Source organism: Eschrichtius robustus, chromosome 3, assembly GCF_028021215.1.
Source record: "Eschrichtius robustus isolate mEscRob2 chromosome 3, mEscRob2.pri, whole genome shotgun sequence".
In the NCBI taxonomy this organism is placed as follows: Eukaryota; Metazoa; Chordata; class Mammalia; order Artiodactyla; family Eschrichtiidae; genus Eschrichtius; species Eschrichtius robustus.
In genome coordinates, this window is record NC_090826.1 from 167,022,231 (window position 1) to 167,041,974 (window position 19,744).

Genomic DNA, 19,744 nt, shown 5'->3' on the forward strand with positions numbered 1-19,744 from the left:
CCTGCCACCGGAAGTGAGTGAGGAGGGCAGTATAGGCATTTCCTGTGACGCGAGCGCCTGGACTCCATTAGGCAGCAGCTGGGGGAAGAATCAACACACCAGGGAGCAGAGCGGAGCGGACCCGAGGACAGAGGCGGCAGCTGCCTCCGCTGCCGCCCGCCGCCGCCGCCGCCGCCGCCACCGCCGGGGCTCAGCCCAGCGGCGGGCCCCACGCCCCCGCAGCCGCCCCGCGGCGCCCCCCGGCCCGACCCCCGGGCCGCGCACCCCGAGCTGCCTCCGGGAGGGGGGGGGGAAAGGGCCCGGATCCTCCTTCTCCCCCTCCTCCTCTCCCTCCTCCTCCCCCTCTTCTCACCCCTTACCCTGACCCCCTCCCCGCCTCCCCGGCCCCCCCTCACCCCGACCCTCTCCCCGGCCCCCGCCTCCCCTCCCCCGCCTCGCCCCACCGGCTTCCCACCACGGCCTCTCTCGGCGAGGAAACTCTGGCCTCCGCTTCCTCCTCCTCCGACTCGGACACCGGCGGAGCCTCCCCGCCCCCGCGGAAGAAACCCCGAGCCTCGGCGGCGGAGGGAGCAGGAGAGCCCGGGGCTTCGGCAGGCAGAGCAGGCCTCTCTCCTCCGTCCTCGTCGTCCTCGTCCTCGTCGTCGTCGTCCTCCTCCTCCTCCTCCGTGGTGGTAGTGGTGGGACTCCCCCCGGCTGCCCCTTCCGCCGCCGCTGCCGTCCCCCACCGAAGTAGCGGCCACAGCCTGGTCAGCGGCAGCATCATGCAGGCCAACGGGGCAGGAGGAGGAGGAGGAGGCGGCGGCGGCGGCGGTGGAGGAGGAGGGGGCGGCGGGGGCCAGGGACAGACCCAGGAACTCGCCTGCCTGTCGGCCCAGAACGGGGAGTCGTCCCCCTCGTCGTCGTCGTCCGCGGGGGACCTGGCCCACGCCAATGGGCTCCTGCCTTCCGCCCCCTCCGCCGCCAGCAACAATAGCAACAGCCTGAATGTCAATAACGGCGTCTCCGGCGGGGCCGCCGCCGCAGCCTCCGCCACCGTTGCAGCTGCCTCCGCCACCACCGCCGCCTCCTCTTCCTTGGCCACCCCAGAACTGGGCAGCAGCCTCAAGAAGAAGAAGCGGCTCTCCCAGTCAGATGAGGATGTCATTAGGCTAATAGGACAGCACTTGAATGGCTTAGGGCTCAAGTAAGTATCCCTTCCAGGCAGCTGGTGTGGACGGACCGAGGGACGGAAGCTGGCGGGAGGGGAGGGCGGGGGGTGGCTGGAAAGAGCTCAGGCAAAGAGAGAATTACTGCTGGGCCCAGGACACAGGAGGACGCAGCTCAGACAGGCTGACCGGGGAGGAGGAGCCGACCTGCAGCGAAATAAGGGGAAATCAATCAGTCTGACAAATTGTGTGGTTGGGGGTTGGGCAGGGGGCGTAGAAACCAAAAGAGTCACCCCTCCCCATACACCTTCAGAGCGTAATTGTCTGTCAATAAAGACAGATGCGGGAGTGTGTCTCTGTGTGTGTTGGGGGAGGGGTGGATTAGAGCTGGTGGAAATAATGAACCTTGGAGGATTTGTTTTTCAAGGGTACCTCAGAGGCATCTTTGTGGGACACCTCCCCCCCCCCGCCCCCAGCCATGACAGACAACCCAGGCAAACTACCAATCAGGAAAGACAATCACTTACAAGTGTTTATGGGAACTGAGGGGCTGGGATAATTTGGAAGGAGGCTGCTGAATAAACCTGATGGGAATAATGGAGTAAGTTACCATGTTGATGTCATTTAAAGGCCCTTGTGTGTGTACAAGAGGCCTGCCACTAACTTGTCTGAAATCCCACTGTAATACCAAGAAGGCGACTGCCTCTGAAAAAGGGACATCTGATCTGGTGAATCATTTATTTTCAAATACAATTTAGATGACCTTGTGTACCTAAAGTAGGGTGAAGGTAGACGACCTTGGCCCCAAACCCCCGTTTAGTATACACACAAAGGAAAACCAAGGGGGGTGGAAAGTAGGGTTGGTGGGAGTGCCGTGGAGCTTGATGGAGGATGAAGCAGAACCAGAGAGGAGAAGACTAGAGAACAACATGCAACAGTCAGTTTCCAGCTTCAAAGCATAGATTAAAATAAGCTCTTAGTATTTTTTGGATTTATAGATTTGTTCTGGGGAGAGGGAGAAAGAGCACTTTTTAAAAGTGACATAAGTATTTTGATTCTCAGGCAGATTATTGCACTGTTTTTGCTGAAAAATTAATGGAGCTGAATAAGAAAGCATTGAAACGTACACAAATATGTAAGACTGATAAAGATTCTTAGATATCAAAATACCTGATGGAAGAAACCACATGTGGTGAATCGTTTAAGCTCTGAAAGAAATATATCGAAGGAAGATTTCACTTTGTTTCCTAAGGAAAAGCATTTCCTAAATGCTAACAGAACATATTACTGAGACAAGAAGCAAGCTGACAGCAGCAGGAGGAAATAACTCGTGACTGTTTGGAACCTACACCATCGTAAATTTGCTATTTTTAGTATAGAGAGAAAGCGAATGATTTTTTGATGCTGGATTTATTTCAATTTTAAAGATTGACCTATTAGAATTTCTTTGCAAACATAATATCTGAATGTAAGGCTCTTACCTAATACAGGTCACCTCCATCACCTTGTATGTAACTAACAGTTTTTATCTTTCCAAATGTAGTAACGTGGTTAGTTTGTAGATCATGGTTTTTCACTTTTTTTAACCGGTTGGTTAGAACACATTTTTAGAAATTTTATACTTCATTAAAGGCATTAAATGGAAAAGGAGGAAGAATTTATTTTGATTCTGGTTTCAAGAACGTTTTTGACTTGACTAGATGTAAACCTAGGTGGCAGTTTAAAAATCAAGTTTGTTTAGCCAAGCACATCAAAGCTGTTTATTTCTTTTTCCTTCATCATGAGGTTAGCTTAAGAACTTTTGCAACTGTTTTCATAGACAGTAGTTTATTTGGAAGAGTAAACCCTAAAGTTGGTCAGGTCTTTTTTACACTGTATCTCTCCTGCAGCCAGACTGTTGATCTCCTCATGCAAGAGTCAGGATGTCGTTTAGAACATCCTTCTGCTACCAAATTCCGAAATCATGTCATGGAAGGAGACTGGGATAAGGTAAAGTAGGGCATATAGAGCTGTGTAACTGCTGCTAAAATTGTATATTTGATGTGCATTTTGTGACATTTCTGTTTTTCTCTTATACCAATTTTTGCAGGCAGAAAATGACCTGAATGAACTAAAGCCTTTAGTGCATTCTCCTCATGCTATTGTGGTAAGAGGCGCACTTGAAATCTCTCAAACGTTGTTGGGAATAATTGTGGTAAATACACTTTTGTTCTTAGTTTCACATTTATGCTTATTTTAGTAGGTTATTGATAACTCTAGGCTTCTGCCTCTTATAAAAGATAAGGCCTTAACTTTCAAATAATTAAATTTGTAAACTAAGATGAGTGTTGATGTTTTAAAGTTTGAGTTTTATATTTTTAAAATCATGTTTAGTAAATGTGTCCTTTGAACCTTTGAGTTTATAAATTAAGCTTTTGCTAAATTATGTTGAAAGATCTTTATGCTTTTGGTACTATTAATAGGAGTTTAATATTTATAGAATCAGGAATAAATTATACTTTTATTATTTAAAATACTGAATGTGCTGGTAAAGAAAACATGTTTGGGTGTATATATATCCATATAGCCTTAAGTAGCTGACACATTAATTATCTTTTTTTAAAACAAATCTTTGGGAATTGTAGTTAATTCAAACCAACTCCATTGGTGTGCTCACCATTTTCCATTCTTGCATTCCAGTTGTGTGAATTGACAGTGTCCAAGTTTGTATAATAGATATCACTCTGGTGGAGGTTTAGTATGCAAATTTGACCATTGGGCTCTGCTTACTGGCCTTATTTCCTGACAAGATCAGTTTAGTAGTTTAATCTGTTAGCCTCTTTCATAAATCTTAATGAATCTTTTTACTAATAGGCTTTAATTCTTCAGTAGATGTTGGTGAGGGAGAGGAGGGGATGAGTTTTTCCTAAGTCCTTGTGATTGGAAACCATGAAGAATCAGCTGCTGGCTGCTGGCTTTTTAACTTCTAGCTGATTCATTTGTTGTCAAAAGCAGTTTCCTGTCTGGTGGGGGAGGGAAAGAAGGCAAATAGGAAGTGAAGTAGGGAAATCAGCTGTTTGTTAAATATTAGTAAATGCCTGTTACATTTTGATTTTTTTTTTTGATTGGGTCAAACAATCTTTCTGCCTTTGTCTATAGACCTAATAGACTCTCCTGTTTCTGTTTTGGGGTTTTTTTTAAAAAAATCTTAATTACAAGAGTTTTCAAATTCTTAATATAATTGTTTACAAAAATATCCTAGAGAATGGACTTCAGGTGAATTAAAGGAGCAACCAATATGAACAAATATGGATTCAGTTAAATTGACGCTCTAGTGTTTTGTGGGGTTTTTTTTCCGTAAATACTTAAAATACTAAAATTTTTAACTTACTATCAGGCATCTGATTCAATAGTAACTCATGGAATAATCAGTTCCGTGGTAAATTTTTAAAATGAAAACACAGAAGTTAAACATCTATATTCAAAAGGATTGCAAATTTTCTACTAATTAAATTTTCCCCAATCCATATGTTTCGGGTTTTTTTAAAAAAAAAACAATACCTAAGTAAATTTTTATTGGGCAGTTTTTCGTAAATTGTTAGCCCTGACAGAATGGAAGGTGACCCTAATATAAAGACAATTACAAAGCCAAAATAAGAATTGGGTTTCCTTTCCCACTGGACAAGTTAACACTGCTTATATGGTGACAGTAGAGAACTTGCCCATGGACTATTTTAAAATAAGTGTGTGATTTCTTGGAGGATCATTATCCTTTTTTAAGCTTCATCCAAATTATATCTGTAATTTAGCAGTAAAAATTATTAATTAGGCACACTTTTTTTCTTATTTGTTTATAGTAACTTGAGACTTCTGTATTGGATTTAGATTATAACTACCTCATTAGAAATCGTCATTAGAAGCAACATGTAAACTGAATAGAGGTAGTTGTAGATAATAAGGAGGAATCCTTTCTTTTTACAGCCTGTTCAGTATGTAAAACATTCTAGGATCTTATAAGAGATGAAGATTAAATCTCTGGCTGGGCCTCACACCATCAAACTGTTTAGGTATTTATACACAGAAAGGGGTTCCAACTTTATCTCACTTTAAACATTAATGAATCAATTGCTTTTAAAGATTCAGGTCAGCATTTTTTCACCTAATTGTGTTTAGATTTACTCCTCTCCCCCACTCCATCTCCAGAGGATAATCTAATGTAAGCGTAAATTTGTAATAATACCTTAGAAGACAACTATTTGGCTTTTGTTTAGCATAATTATTTTAATTGTATGCCCAGACACATTTGATAACTTAGTCTAAACTAAAATTGTTATTTTCTTTTTTAAACCTGAATGTTTCTATTGACCCAATCCACTCCCCCCCTTCAACCCCTATATTTTTAAATGGTTTCTAGTCAAATGATACTAGGAATAGCAGAATTTTTTCTGGAGTTTCTGGAAGCTGAGCTTATGAATCAACATATTTTAGTTTGGGTTCAGATATTCTTAGCCATGTCTGGGGAATTTGGGTGGGTATTTGAGATCAATAACAAAACTTTTATATGTCTAAAAATGTTTGATTCTTATTTTAATAGAATAGAAACATGCTTAACAAAAGTGTTCAAATATTAACTTGATCTACAAAAATTTACTAGTATATTTTAAAGTCAAATAGGGAGGAGTTTTGAAAGCCATGGTTTAAATATAACTCATTTCCCCTTTCCTCTGAGTCATGATTTAATTGATATAACTTGGTTATAACCTTATCTCAGAGTTAGTCAGAACCACTGCTAAGTTAGCTAGGAGCTAACTGCCCTTGATAACCAGACTTCCTGTGTATCATAACTTTCTGAGTTTCAGAGCTTCACATTGAGTTCAGTATAATTATATGGGAGGAAACAGTAAATCCAAATACTGGGTAGGGTGGTGGGGGACAACAGCTGGATTTACCACGTGCACTGTCTTTCAAACTACCCTACCTAGTCACTTACCAGTTTCAAGTTTTTATCAGATGGTAAAAGAGAAAAAATTAGTGCTAGGCCCAAAGATGCTGAAGAATTATCAGAGATCAGGAATAATCTCTTACAGAGGTCTAGTTAGGAGTTGGGGAAAGATACACAGGAGAGTTTATTATCTCAGCCTGTTTTCTTTTTTTCTTCATTTAAGAAGCTCATGATCTTTTAAAAAAAACCATAGTAAAGCCCTGTCCCCACCTCAGCAAACTTCAGTTTTGCCTGATTCTTTAAATTTTTTCAGTACATAATTAACATCTTTTGTGACAGATGTTCATTTTCTTGAAACTGTATTTACATTTTTGTGCTTTAAATTTGGGGAAGTAAAATATAGCTTTACTTTCTCCATCTTTATCATATGTGTCAAATACTTGAACTGATTTTTAGGAGAATAAACAGTTTCTCAACCAAATCTCTAGCTATTCTTGGCCAGTAGCTTATTAGTTGCCATGCACACTACCAGGAATTGGTATCTGTTTGAGGGTATTCTTTGTCTTAATCTGGATAAAATGACTCATAGGGAAATGTTCTTGCGCTGCTTTTATAGCATTCCCTGTATATACAGAAATATGTGTGTATATTGGCTTCTCTCAAAGTTTTACTCTGCCTTCCTCTTCTCTCCTGCCCTGCCTCTGCTCCATAGAAAGAGAGTAACATGTTCTAGTAGGATCTTGATGGGAAAGTGAGGGGGAAATAGGAAATAGCAACTGGGGCACTGTCCCTGCACACATTGGAATGGGGAAGGGGGCGTGCATAGGACTTAATGATTGATACCCCCAAAGTTAAGACTTGCCCTGAATTAAAACAGACAGAATTTTCCCCCAGATTCCCAATTATTAAGAAAATTCAGTGAAGAAATTAAATACACATGCTTCCAATGGCATTTAAACAAAAAAATTCTGCAACTAAATGATACTCAAGTTTGATTCAAAAATCCTAGGTAAAGTGAAACTCTTAACATTATATTGATAAATGGAAGTATATGAACTTTTCATTTCATAAAGAGTTGAAGTTTTTTCAGAGGATAATATGGTGTGAGAATATCCATAATAACTTTGAATGTTTGATTTTTAGATTTTGTTCTATTTAGTCTTTTGTTTTTGGTTTTTGTCACCTGATGGACTTTAAAGTATTTTTTTATTTGACATCTAGAGGTTAACGTTAGGTTACATGTGCAGTAACGTGTTTTCAGGGCATCTCGGTAACCTATTTCCGAAACATTCATTAGTAAGTCTAACTTTACGTGTAAAATTTGGTAAGTGTAATTTTTCTAGAGTTATAGGAGCTTACCTCATAGTTTGAAATTTTTTCTATTCTTTAGCTATCGATTTAAGATTAGATTATTACCAAACATAAGCAATGTATCTTGTAAAAGATGTATTTAAATGTATGCCTAACTTACATGGGAGAGTTTGTTTGGTTTACTTTCTCTAGAAACCATTCTTATAAGCTTGTAGGTTATGCCTGCCTTCCCAATACTCCCTAAAAGAAAATCTTACAGAGCAATTCGTTATACTCTTAATTTTGTGAATAAACAATTTCTCCACACCATTTTTGACAGCAGTTTATTTTTAATGTCTTTTAAAGTAAGCATCTTAATGAAGAAGAAAAGGCTGTCATTCGGGGTTTTCTTTTAAATGGATTTGAAATCTTTACCTCTATGTTCCTTGGAATCTCTAAGTATGATTAACATTTCCTGTCTACTAAATTTTCTACCTGCATCAGTTGACTTGCTCAAGCGCCACAAGTAGCAGATTTGATAAATGAGTCCCTCCAAGCAGTGGTCTTTAATTAGGTTTAAGGTTTAAAAGAAATTGCAAGCTTAATATTCGTAAAAGCTCTTTTGTGTAGCAAAAAGCTGCTAAAACCGTGATGATCACTTTCAAGTCAAAAGTAAAGTAACAGAGTAAAGGAACATTAAAAGTATTAAAGCTAAACACATTTCAGAAAAAAACTAAATGTGAAAAGGCTTCACAATAAGCTGGAAATGGTTTGTCCTTTTGGGGGAAAAGAGTTGATAATAATTGTGCTTCATAGTGAAATGCATCAAGTGATCAGATAGTTACCAATACACAAAGACCTCTGAATTCAGCCTTCGATTGTTCAACCTTCTGTGGCATCCCTTTATTGCCACCTAGAGACAGTGAGTCCATCAAGCTCATGCTTGTCCACTTCAGTCATAGGAAACTCAGTACTTTGCACACCAGCCTCTAATCCAGTTGCTGGACAGCTCTTCTTACCTTTGATGAGCCAAAATATGACACTTTGTAACTCTGACCCAGTGGCTCCAGTTCTGCTTTCTGGTCTACTTAGTCCTTCTTTCACACTGTGGCTTTTAAGTAATTCCTCCATTAACTGGTTTTTCTGCTGTCTTTTTAAAACTTGTTGCATGAAACCCCCCAACAGCCATTATAGAAGTCAGACTTTTTAAAAAGCAAATTTAGAATACTTGGAATAGTTCTAACTTTTCACACAAGAAGTAAAATTCTAGGTGAATCTTTTGAGGGCAGAATTAATTTTCTCCCATGTTGATGCCTTGGTCACTAATGATCTTTTCTAATTTGAGATTATTTGTTCAAAGCAGACTTTTATGAATATGTGAAATGGAGCAATAGGGTCACATTTAATCTGCTGTGACCCTATTAAATCAAAATATTTTGAGTCTTTTTAAAGCTTTATAAAAATTATTTTTAAAGGGCATAGTAGAATGGTTTCTACTGTTCTGTTTAGGCACAAACATTTTCTGAAACTTCCATCAACTTTTTTCCCCTGACTGCTGCTTTCTGTCATGTCAGAGGATGAAGTTCTTGCTGCTGCAGCAGAAGTACCTGGAGTACCTGGAGGATGGCAAGGTCCTGGAGGCACTTCAAGTCCTGCGCTGTGAATTGACGCCCCTGAAATACAACACAGAGCGCATTCATGTTCTTAGTGGGTAAGAAAGCTCAGTGCTCTGGTCCAGGTTGAGGAAGGAGCTATTTTTATCAAGGTTACCATTCCAAAGTTGCATTTCTTGTAATATTTTCCCAAGATGTGAGTATTGCTAAATTCTTGGGTAATATTTGTCTGGGTAATTTCACTTATGTGTGTACAAACTATTTTTGTCATCCTAGGAAGCTTTCCATATTGGAATAGAGAGATGCTTAAGTGGGTGAAGGGAGAAGAAATATGTATTAACAGTGAAATGCCATTTCATGATCTATAAAAGCCCTGTAGCATAATCTTCTATTAAAAAAACAATAAGCAATAAAGTTTCTAGTGTTGATGCATACAGACATTTTTTTTAAACATATACTTGTCATGTACCAGGTCCTTGCTAAGCATTTCATAGACACAATCTCATTTTATCCTCGTGTCGATCCCTTAAATGTTAGAGTGCCCAAACCCTTGGTTTTGGACCTCCCTCTCTTCTCTGTTTACACATGCTTCCTAGGTGATCTCATTCTATACTATGCCGTCACATACCACCTACATGCCAGTGGCTCTTAAACTTACCCTCTCATCTGAACTCCCAGTGTATATACCTGATAGCCTACTTGACAGTCTCCATTTGGATGTCTAAACAGTATCTCAGAGTTACGTGTTGAGAACAAAAATGCTGAATTCCCATTGTCCCTCCCCCCACTCAACCCGCACAGACCTGCTCCTCCTCTCGTTTTCCTCATCTTAGTAAATGGGGAGACCTTCTACCCACTTCTTCCAACAAAACACGTAAGCCTCATCCTTGCATTTTTATCTTTTAACTGTGACAAGTATTGTTCACGTAAGGAAATGGCCCAGAGATGACAAGGTGTCAAATTGACGTGGTTTCTTCCTCTTAGTCCAGTGTCCTTTGAGTTATACCACATGACTTCCCATAAACAGACACGCGTTTGAAACCTTAGGGTGTAATGTGTATTTTCAAAAGGGAGCAGAGCAACCATGGGTAACTTTTGCAAAATTCTAAAAGTAAACAATTTTTCGTAAAATTGATAATAACTCCTCAAAAGTTATTTTAGAAGCCAAATTTTTGCGTTGTCCAACTTCTTTTATAGGGTTTTGTGAGTGTAATTACTTATACTATTAAAAAGTAAGTTCTCATCAGCTAAGGCACTATTTATTTAGTAAATAGCAAGAGAACAAGTAGTTCTGCTGTTGGGTAAGAGGCTATTAAATTATTTAGATGCTAAATGTAATATGCAAAATGCAATATGCAATTAAGAAAAGGAGGTGGTGATACTCAAGTTAACTGAGAGGTTTCTGATACTTACATGATCATTTATCAATCTCCACCTGTATACCAGGTAGTAGACCAAGTACTTCATATACTCCATCTTATTTAATCCTCACTACCCTACTTAATACCCTTTTTACAAATGAGAAGAACAGATTGTCTGAGACCAGAGTACCAGGCGAAATAGCAGGAGAGTTACTTGCCAGGTCTAATCTCCAGGTTTGAATAATTCTTTCACTTCTTTTACTTTTAAAGCCTGTTCTTCTGAGAAGAGCCAGAACCAGGTCAGGGTCACACTTCCAGCAGGGGGCCCTCATGTATTCTCCAGAATCCATGAATTTAGCATTTATGCCTCCTTCGGCACATAGAGTGAGTAATAAAACAGTTCCCAAATGTTCTGCTTTGGGATCTCAGTACCTTTCACAAGATGACACAAGGATGATTATCCAATTATACCATTTCTTGAGTGGCATTTATGAAAAACTTTTGAAGGTATGTTGTTTTTGTTTAGTTAACTGAGTATGAATATCTTTGAAGGGTTTTTTTTTTTTGAGTTTCGTTTTGTTTATTGAGGAGCAGTTAGGTTAGCATACTGGTTAAGAGCAAGTTCTGCAGCTGCAATGCCTGGGTTCATTTTCTGCTTTGCTGCTTAACCCTAAGCCAGTTACTTAAGCTTTCTGTGTCTTGGTTTCCTCATTTATAAAAATAGAATAATAGGGTTTACTTCATGCAGGATTGTTATGAACATAAAATGAACTAATATATGTTGAGCGCTTAGTTAAGAACAGAGCCTGGCACCCAATAAGAGCTACATATGTATAATGAATCATAACAGTAAATATAAAGATGCATTCTATTAATAGATAGCATAACAATAATATTATCTACTATTCTATTATTGTTATATTCAGGTGCCAGGTTGTATTAATGAATTGGGTCCACTGTAGAAATTTCTTCTTGATTTATATTTCTTAGTAAGAACTAGATATCCAAAGTATAATCAGTATTTTTCAATTATGTTTTATCCAGAGAAAAGGGTTTGATATTTGGTGCTTTCTCTTGTCATATTTTTAGGTATCTGATGTGTAGCCATGCAGAAGACCTACGTGCAAAAGCGGAATGGGAAGGCAAAGGAACAGCTTCACGATCCAAACTGTTGGACAAACTTCAGAGTAAGAGTCTTAATTTTTGATGTTTCTGTATTTTCTCTTAGAAATGATATTACAAATCAGTTAGGAAGAGTTGTGTCTAGACATACTCTTATCAAGTGGTTATGTAAGAGGAGTGAGGGGGAATCCATTAAGAGGCCCTTTATTTATTTATTTTTTTGATAAGTCTTTTTTTTTTTTTTAAACACCTTTATTGGAGTATAATTGCTTTACATTGTTATGTTAGTTTCTGCTTTATAACAAAGTGAATCAGCTATATGTATACTTATATCCCCATATCCCCTCTCTCTTGCGTCTCCCTCCCACCCTCCCTATCCCACACCTCTAGGTGGTCACAAAGCACCGAGCTGATCTCCTTGTGCTATGCGGCTGCTTCCCACTAGCTGTCTAGTTTACATTTGGTAGTGTATATATGTCAGCGTAAGAGGCCCTTTGAACCAGAGACCTCAAATTCCGCCATGGAGTCTAAGAAGCTAACTTCAGGAGTCAGTGGCAGGATGCTGGTCCCAGAGCAAGTCTCCTTTCATTGCTTTTATGCAGTGATGCTCCACTTAAGATTCTGTTTGGGGGAGAAGTGCTGTGGTTAGAGAAAAAAAACATGTAAACCACAGCTTTAAGCCACAAGTGTTTTAGATAGAGGGAGACCTCGTTTTATTGCTCTTCACTTTATTGCGCTTCGCAGATAACTGCAGTTTTTACAAATTAAAGGTTTGTGGCAACCCTGAGTTGTCAAATGATGGTTAGCATTTTTTAGCAATAAAGTATTTTTTAACTAAGGCTTGTGCATTTTTTTTAGACATAATGCTGTTGCACACTTAACACACTACAATGTAGTGTAAACACAGCTTTTATATGCACTGGGAAACCAAAAAAATTTTTGTGACTCGCTTTGTTGTGATGTTCCCTTTATTGCGGTGGTCTAGAACTGAACCCACAGTATCTCCGAGGTATGCCTGTTTTTTGTTAATTTCAACAGTAAGGCACAGATTTCTTTAGGTAAAATGTTTTACCCTCCCTCCAAATATTTTATATAACTTCCAAATTAGAGTAGGGGTTTCATTTTTGCCACATCTTTATAATAAAAGACCCTCTTTCCCTCTCTGGTTAGACCATATTCTGTGTTTTCATGTTGAGGTGGGAGTGGAGATCCTAAGAATCAGAAGACCCTGTGGTTGTGGAGGTGTAAGCTTTGAAGGATTGGAATAGATTGGTATCTATAATCAAAACTGCAGTTATATTCCCTGAATTTTCACAGTATCCTTGGCATTAGAAGCAATTTGATGGGACCTGGAACTTGACTTGTTCCAACATTTTGGCCCACTCTTTGTTAAGTGGGTATTTTTCCTATACTTGCAGTGATGCTTCGTCTCCCTGTGGGACACAGTTATCTCTAGGTTTTCTTTTTGTCATCACTGCCCTTGTATTTTTTGCTGAGTAGTAGTTGTTGTTGTTGTTGTTGTTGGGTTTTGTTGTTGTTCTAGGAAATCCACACGCAAATTACAGCCCTCCTGCCCAAGTGTATTCCATTCTAGTGGCAGCCTAGCTGTAGGTGCTGACAGATACTCATGAAGCTTACATGTTATATCACCCAGAACTGCTCTATTTAAAGGACACGATATTATTACAGTAAGGGCAAGTACAGCGGAAGATGAGTCAGATGTCCTAAATAAAAGTAAACTGTTTTGTTTATTTAATTTTAATTTTTATTTCTCTTTTTAAAAATATCTTCTATTAAAGCCTATTTACCACCATCAGTGATGCTTCCTCCACGGCGTTTACAGACTCTCCTGCGGCAGGCGGTGGAACTACAAAGGGATCGGTGCCTATATCACAATACGAAACTTGATAATAATCTAGATTCTGTGTCTCTGCTTATAGATCATGTTTGTAGTAGGTAAGAGAAAAACTTCTTACATTCTCAAGTAGGCTAACCTTTTATGGTCTCACTTATGAACTTTATTAAAATGGTTTTTTAGAGTTTTATCCTGTCACCATAAAACAATTCATGTTTGCTTTAGCATTCACAAGTACAGCTAGAACTCTTGAAGTTGACAGTTAAGAGAAATTTGTATATGTTTATATAGGAAACCAGTCCTTGGGAACTGAAGCTGGAAGGCCTGTTTTGCCTTTATTTGCCTGTGGGTCTGGTTGGACATTTTCTGTATCTGGCCATTTTTTTAAGGATTTGTAAGTGATATTGTATCACATGCCAGTGATTGAAGTGTTTACTGCCCTTGGATGCCAGAGGTCACTTAGTGATTTTTTTTCTTTTCCTGAACATTATGGCTGTTTTAACTATGGCCCAAATTATTTTCTGCTCGTAAGGTCATGGAAATACTTTTTTCATAATGAAAGTTCTGCTTTTTAGTTGAAAGTGACCTTTCAACTAGAAATGTTTAGAGCAACAGGTATTAACTTTCTGGCTTGGGTTTTGTTATCATACCTACCCATCTACATAATTTAACTTTGAAGAATTTGGGCTTCACTTTCGATGTTAGGAGTGTTTTGTGTAAAAAAGTCCCTACTATTTGAACAACAATCTCCAAATTTTCAGCAGAGCTTTAATTTTTAAGATACTGAAAAACAAATTGTGAAATCTTTCAAACTCCAGGAAGAAAATTATTTGGGTCTGGTGAACCAGACATAACAGCTGCAGTGCACATGCTCAGTTTCTTTTGTCAAATATCCTCAGAGAACTACTGAAAATAGCATGCATAGGAAGAACAAAAGTGTATAAGTATGAGAGCTTTGGAAAAACAAGGAATTTCTGAATAACCATAAAACTCATATATGTGTGCATATATGCACTACGATTTAAGATCATCTTTTACTTGGGCATAAACTGCTTTCAAATGTAGTTGAATTCTCACTTCACCCTCCCCCATTGCAATTTAAAAAATAGTAATAATTTAACTATTGGCCATAAATTACTTAAGTCTTAGTTATCTTAAAGTGTTGGATAATTACTTTGGTGCACTTAAAGAAAGTGATTAGAGATCTTTTTTCCTTTATCCCTTGTTATTCTTTAACGTTGTTCTTTGATTTGCTTATGAGAATTTTAGTCTTTTCATTTAAGTTGAATAGAGGTAGGAGGAGATAATAGATTAAAAGGCTATCTGGTTTCATATTTTATAGCTCCTTTAGGGAATTTGAGATCAATGTTAAAATTAAGGTGATTGTGAACCCGAATTTTTTTTGGTTCATGAATTTATTGCTGGTGGAATACATTGAAAGGTATATATGGTAGACTTCATGGTTCAAGAGGTGTCAGTAAGTTGAGAGCTTGCCTTCCTGTTTGGAAACTGCAATGTTATGAGCACATGACCTACATTTTTCTTAAGTGCTTTAATTTCTATACCAGTACCTGTGAAAGTAAATGATGGACAGTATTTAGTCTGACTTTTTCCAACCCTCAGATCAGGGATCAAACTCCTATAAACCTGCATAGAAAGCACTCTGAAGTTTTACATAGGAATGAAAGAGTTCTTGCTCCTCAGAAATAACCATTGATGATTGGAAGGTCTTCCCTATAGTCTTCTAAAAACAAAACAAAACTTTGATTCTGTGCTCTTCCTGGTTATTACTGCCCACGCCCCCCTGCCGCCTCCGTAGAGCTAACTTCTTAAAATAGTTGCCTTCCTTACTACTTCTTCACCCTTCAGATTTCTGTAGTATTAGGGTTTATGCAGCCAACACAACACCAGAACTGTTCCTGATGTTGGTAAAGAACAACATCTTTATTAAATCCAATGGCTACTTTCCAACCTACATCTTAGCATTTCTGTAGCATTTGACTGCTTTGCCTTGAAGCTTTTCCTTTGACTTCCAAAACATTCCAGACTCGGTTTTACTCCTGGCTACTCCTCAGGCTCTTCCTCTTTCCCTGTCCCTTTAATAAGTTTGTGTTCCAGAACTATGTTCCTTTTCTCACCCTACTCTTCCTGTTTAGGTTATACTTACATGATCCTAATGACCTAGGGGTCTGGGCTAGTGCTACAGAACTATCTCCTAACCCTTAGACCTTAATACAACAATGCGGATATTACTCAAGCACCATAAGTGCAACATCTCAAACAAGAATTTCCCTCTCCTCTCACCTATCCCTGCAAAGTCTGTTTTTCCTATTGAATTCCCTCTCTCAGTGAAAGGCTTCCATCTACCCAGTTTCTCCAAGGAGTCAGCCTTGACTTTTCACTCTGGGGAGACACTAAGTGGGGAGATAGTGCCTGACATCTACGTCAGTATATATATAGTCTTTAGAGTGAGTTGTGCCCTTTATTAATGAACTGGGAAAATAGAACCTAAATTTTATGTAATTGCTGGTGTTCCTGACTCATCTGAAAGTCTTAAAATTAAAGTTGATATTTTTTATTGTTTGTTTTACTCCCTTTTAGAAACTACATTTTAGCACTGAAACTAGAAAACTGTATTTTCGGAATTAAATCTTAGCATTTAAATCTAAATACCAGCCTTCTTTAATCTCTGGGGAATAAAGAATTGATTATGAAAATGTGAACTGTAACTTTTTTTTTATCTTGATCAGCACTGAAGAAATTTCATTAGATTGTATATTATTTATATTTTTCACAATTCATGCATACATATTTTTGGTGAAATTTGATCAGTAAGGAACAGGAATTTTCTTGTTAAATAATTCTGTGGGGTTTTTTCCACCAGCAAACAGTGGAAGAATGTTTCTACAGATAGCTGCTTATAAGTATTATTTTTTAGTAAAGGATCATAAAATATTTATAGTGTTAAGATTTATAAAATGTTACGGTTTAGCTTGATTAAAATGCTACTTTTTTTTCAGTTTGATTTGGGAAGGTACTGATATTTTTAACAAATCTTAAAATTTTAAATTTACTTGAAAACAAAGACATGTAAACTCTATCACTTTATATACTCTAAAATTAGCCTTTTAATAAACTAGGGGTTGTTAGTCTTTTTAAAAGATTATTTAAGTAATAATAAAATAATGACAATTTAAATACCACCTTGACATTCAGATACAACTGACTGTCAGTAATCTGGTTGCCTTGCACCCTGTAATTTTGATTATGAATCATTCCTTCCTTAAGGACATTTTGCTGCTCTGATTTTAGATATATCTTCATTCATGATCAACTTTAGCCATTTGAATTATTGTGTATTTTATGCCTAGATATAAAGTGTTTCTCACTGAATAAATATTGACTATTACCCATAGGAGGGGGAAAAATCATTTTTGATTTAGAAGTACTTATTTGATTGAAATTTTATCCAGCAGTGTCTTGAAAAATATGATTTGAAAAATGATATTTGGAAAGAAAACTGACCCTGGAGTCAGCCATAGGTTTAAATCCTAGTTCAGTTATTTATCAGTTTGATATCTGTTAAGTTACTTGCTCTCCTTGAGCCTCCTGAAAATGGGGCTATTACTTGCCTTGCAAGGGAGTTTTGAGAATTAACACTACTGTATGTAAAGCATGTAGCGCAGTCCTTGGCATCTAGTAGGTGCTTAATAAATGTAAACTGGAATTGACTATGTTTCAGTTCAGATATAGGCTAATATTTTAATATTAAAGCAATTTATAGTTAGACAGTCTAAAAGTTTAAAGCAGTCTCCAAGTAGCCAACTGCTAAGGTACATAACCGTGTGTGCCAGATAAAGAACGTTAACTTAATTTACTTTTAAATACATATTGCCGATCAGGCTGGTGAATTGACAGAATATGTTTTTAAATTATAGATTGGTTGGGGGAAGAAAATAGAGAAGACCATTTTTTAAAACAGACTTAAAAGTTTACCCATTAATGTTTAAGTAACTTTTTTACAATACAGAGCTGTACTCTCCCAACAGTAGCCATTAATTACATGTAGCCATTTAAATGTAAAGGAAAAGTCATTCAAATTAAAATTAAATGAAAAAAATCTAAGTTCCTCAAGTGTGCTAGCCACCTTTCAAGTGCTCAGTAGCCACATACAGGTAGGGTTATCAGATTGGACAGTACAGTTATATAACATTGGTATTATCACAGAAAGCTCTATTGGACAGTCCTGATGTAGAAACTGGAAAAGGATAGAATGGTTTTTAAAAGTGAGTGCTTAATGAGAATAGTCATTCTTAGGATAACATTATCGTCTTTAACTTAGGAAAGTTAACATAGAATTCTTTACCCTTAATGTATAAAAACTGCAACTTACAAAGTACTGGCTAAGTGTCAGACTCAGTCTAAACGCTTTACATTCATTATCTCATCCTTGTAAAAGGAGTTCTATAACACAAGTACCCTTGTCTGTCTTTATTTTATGGCTGGAAAAATTGAGATTTAGAGAGATTAAATAAGTTTCCCAGAATCACAGCTAGTAAGTGGCCAGGATTTGAACCTAAGTCTCTCAGACTCTACTGCTCCCATTCTTAAGGCATTACTCTTGACCACTACAGCCTCTACCATGTATTGCACTTCTCCTGTGCTGTCCCCAAAATAATACTAGTAATCACTTTTGAATAGCTGTTACATTCCAGCAATTTCAGATGTGTTTCTCATCCTTACAGGAACCCTAAAAACCTTGTTAGGTATATATTCATCTCATTTTATAGATGAGAGAACTGAGACTCAGAGGATTTAAATGACTTGGCAAAGATACTAAAGCCTGTGACCCAAAATTGTCTGGCTACAGTGCCTATGCTGTTTGTTATGCCAAGTTGCTTTTATATAAATGAAAATGTACGTTATTTCTTCTAGAACAACCTGATGCCAGCCCACTTATACAGACAAACATGAAGCCCTGATTGTTAATTTGTATTTATATGAATTGACTTAATCAGACCAAAAATTCTCTTTAGTCTTGAGGGCGGGGGGAAAGGATAAATTGTAAATTGAAGCAGACTTTAGGTTACGGATTTCCCCTAAGATTGCCTTGACTAATGTTATAATATTTTCTTTTTCAATATAACCAATATAAATGTGATTCTTAGGATTTACAAGTGCATTTATATCTTATTTTGAAAGTTTTTGGTCTTCAAAGAAGTTTCATCAGTTTAACCTTTTTCATTATTATTACTCTTAATCTATTTTAAAAGAATAATTATTTGTGGACTTATTTGTTTTAGGAGGCAATTCCCATGTTATACTCAGCAGATACTTACGGAGCATTGTAATGAAGTGTGGTTCTGTAAATTCTCTAACGATGGCACTAAACTAGCAACAGGATCAAAAGATACGACAGTTATCATATGGCAAGTTGATCCGGTATGTACTCCAGTATGAGTGTTTAGATTGCAAAAAGTAGTTTTTAATCTAATTGATTGAGTACATATTTTCAAAGTATATGTATATAAATAGCATTCTTTTCCAAGAGCATTTTTTGTCATCTTTGTCATGTCTTATCTCTTTCTATGTTGTTTAGGTAATATATACAGATTAATATTATCAAAATTGTTGAGCGTTATGTGCTAGGATTGTACTTAGTCTGTGCGTGCATTATCTAGTTTTATCCTCTGAATAACGCTGTGAGATTCTAATACCTCCTGTTTTCAGATGAGGAAACCAAGATATAAAATGCCCAGGCCCTCACAGCTTATAAATGGCAGAGTTAGACTTAAATCCAGGAATACTTTTACTCCAGACCTACTGTTCTTAATGTCTCTGCCAGTTTGTTATCTTTGTTAATACTTGATTTACAGATTAATACAATGTCCATTCTGTCACAGGTTAGAAAGGACTCGTTACCATTTTGCCTTCTGAAACCCTTCATTATCTTCTGTAATTCGTGGAACCTCTGTTAAACATCCCCCCCTATCTCTTTCCACCCCCCCCCCGATGATGCATATGAAAAGTATTGTATTCTACATTTAAAATTCTAAGTTCTCTCTAAAATTAGATAACCGGGTGACCTACAGATTTGTAGAAATAAGTATTTCCATTTCTTTCAGCCAATTAAACATCGAGCAATCAAGGAAGCATATGACTTCAAATAGTTTAGGGAGATGTATTTGGTATAGGGGTCATTCACCTAAAATCAGAAATTATAAATAATCTTATTTTTAAATTTAGAATTAGAATATGATATTAGCCTACAATAAAGTTTTGAACTCCTATGTTGAAAAAATAGAGAAAGGGGGCCAGAGAAGGAAATATTTTAAAAAGAAGAGAATCAAATTTGAGAGCATACATCAATTCTTGTGTACCCTGCAATATGCTATTAATGAAGAAAGGCAAATAAGATCTACTCTTTGCCTTAAATC

The 19,744-nt window shown here is 37.7% G+C and overlaps 2 protein-coding genes across 3 annotated transcripts in view; one reads left to right on the top strand and one right to left on the bottom strand.

Moving 5' to 3' along the window:
- CNIH3 (cornichon family AMPA receptor auxiliary protein 3) overlaps positions 1-172 on the bottom strand; it is a 268,679-nt gene extending 268,507 nt beyond the window's left edge. The window contains exon 1 of the mRNA XM_068541764.1: positions 2-172. The gene's annotated coding sequence lies outside the window, so the exon portion shown is untranslated. The remainder of the gene's footprint in view (position 1) is intronic.
- The window catches only part of WDR26 (WD repeat domain 26), a 38,304-nt gene continuing 18,645 nt past the window's right edge, over positions 86-19,744 (top strand). The window contains exons 1-7 of one of the 2 annotated variants that reach the window (XM_068541761.1): positions 86-1,183; positions 3,035-3,134; positions 3,235-3,339; positions 8,931-9,067; positions 11,420-11,517; positions 13,252-13,408; positions 18,611-18,749. In XM_068541761.1, coding sequence (XP_068397862.1) covers positions 762-1,183; positions 3,035-3,134; positions 3,235-3,339; positions 8,931-9,067; positions 11,420-11,517; positions 13,252-13,408; positions 18,611-18,749 — 1,158 coding nt within the window. In that variant the 5' untranslated portion in view covers positions 86-761. The remainder of the gene's footprint in view (positions 1,184-3,034; positions 3,135-3,234; positions 3,340-8,930; positions 9,068-11,419; positions 11,518-13,251; positions 13,409-18,610; positions 18,750-19,744) is intronic. The other variant, XM_068541762.1, reaches the window with a different exon arrangement.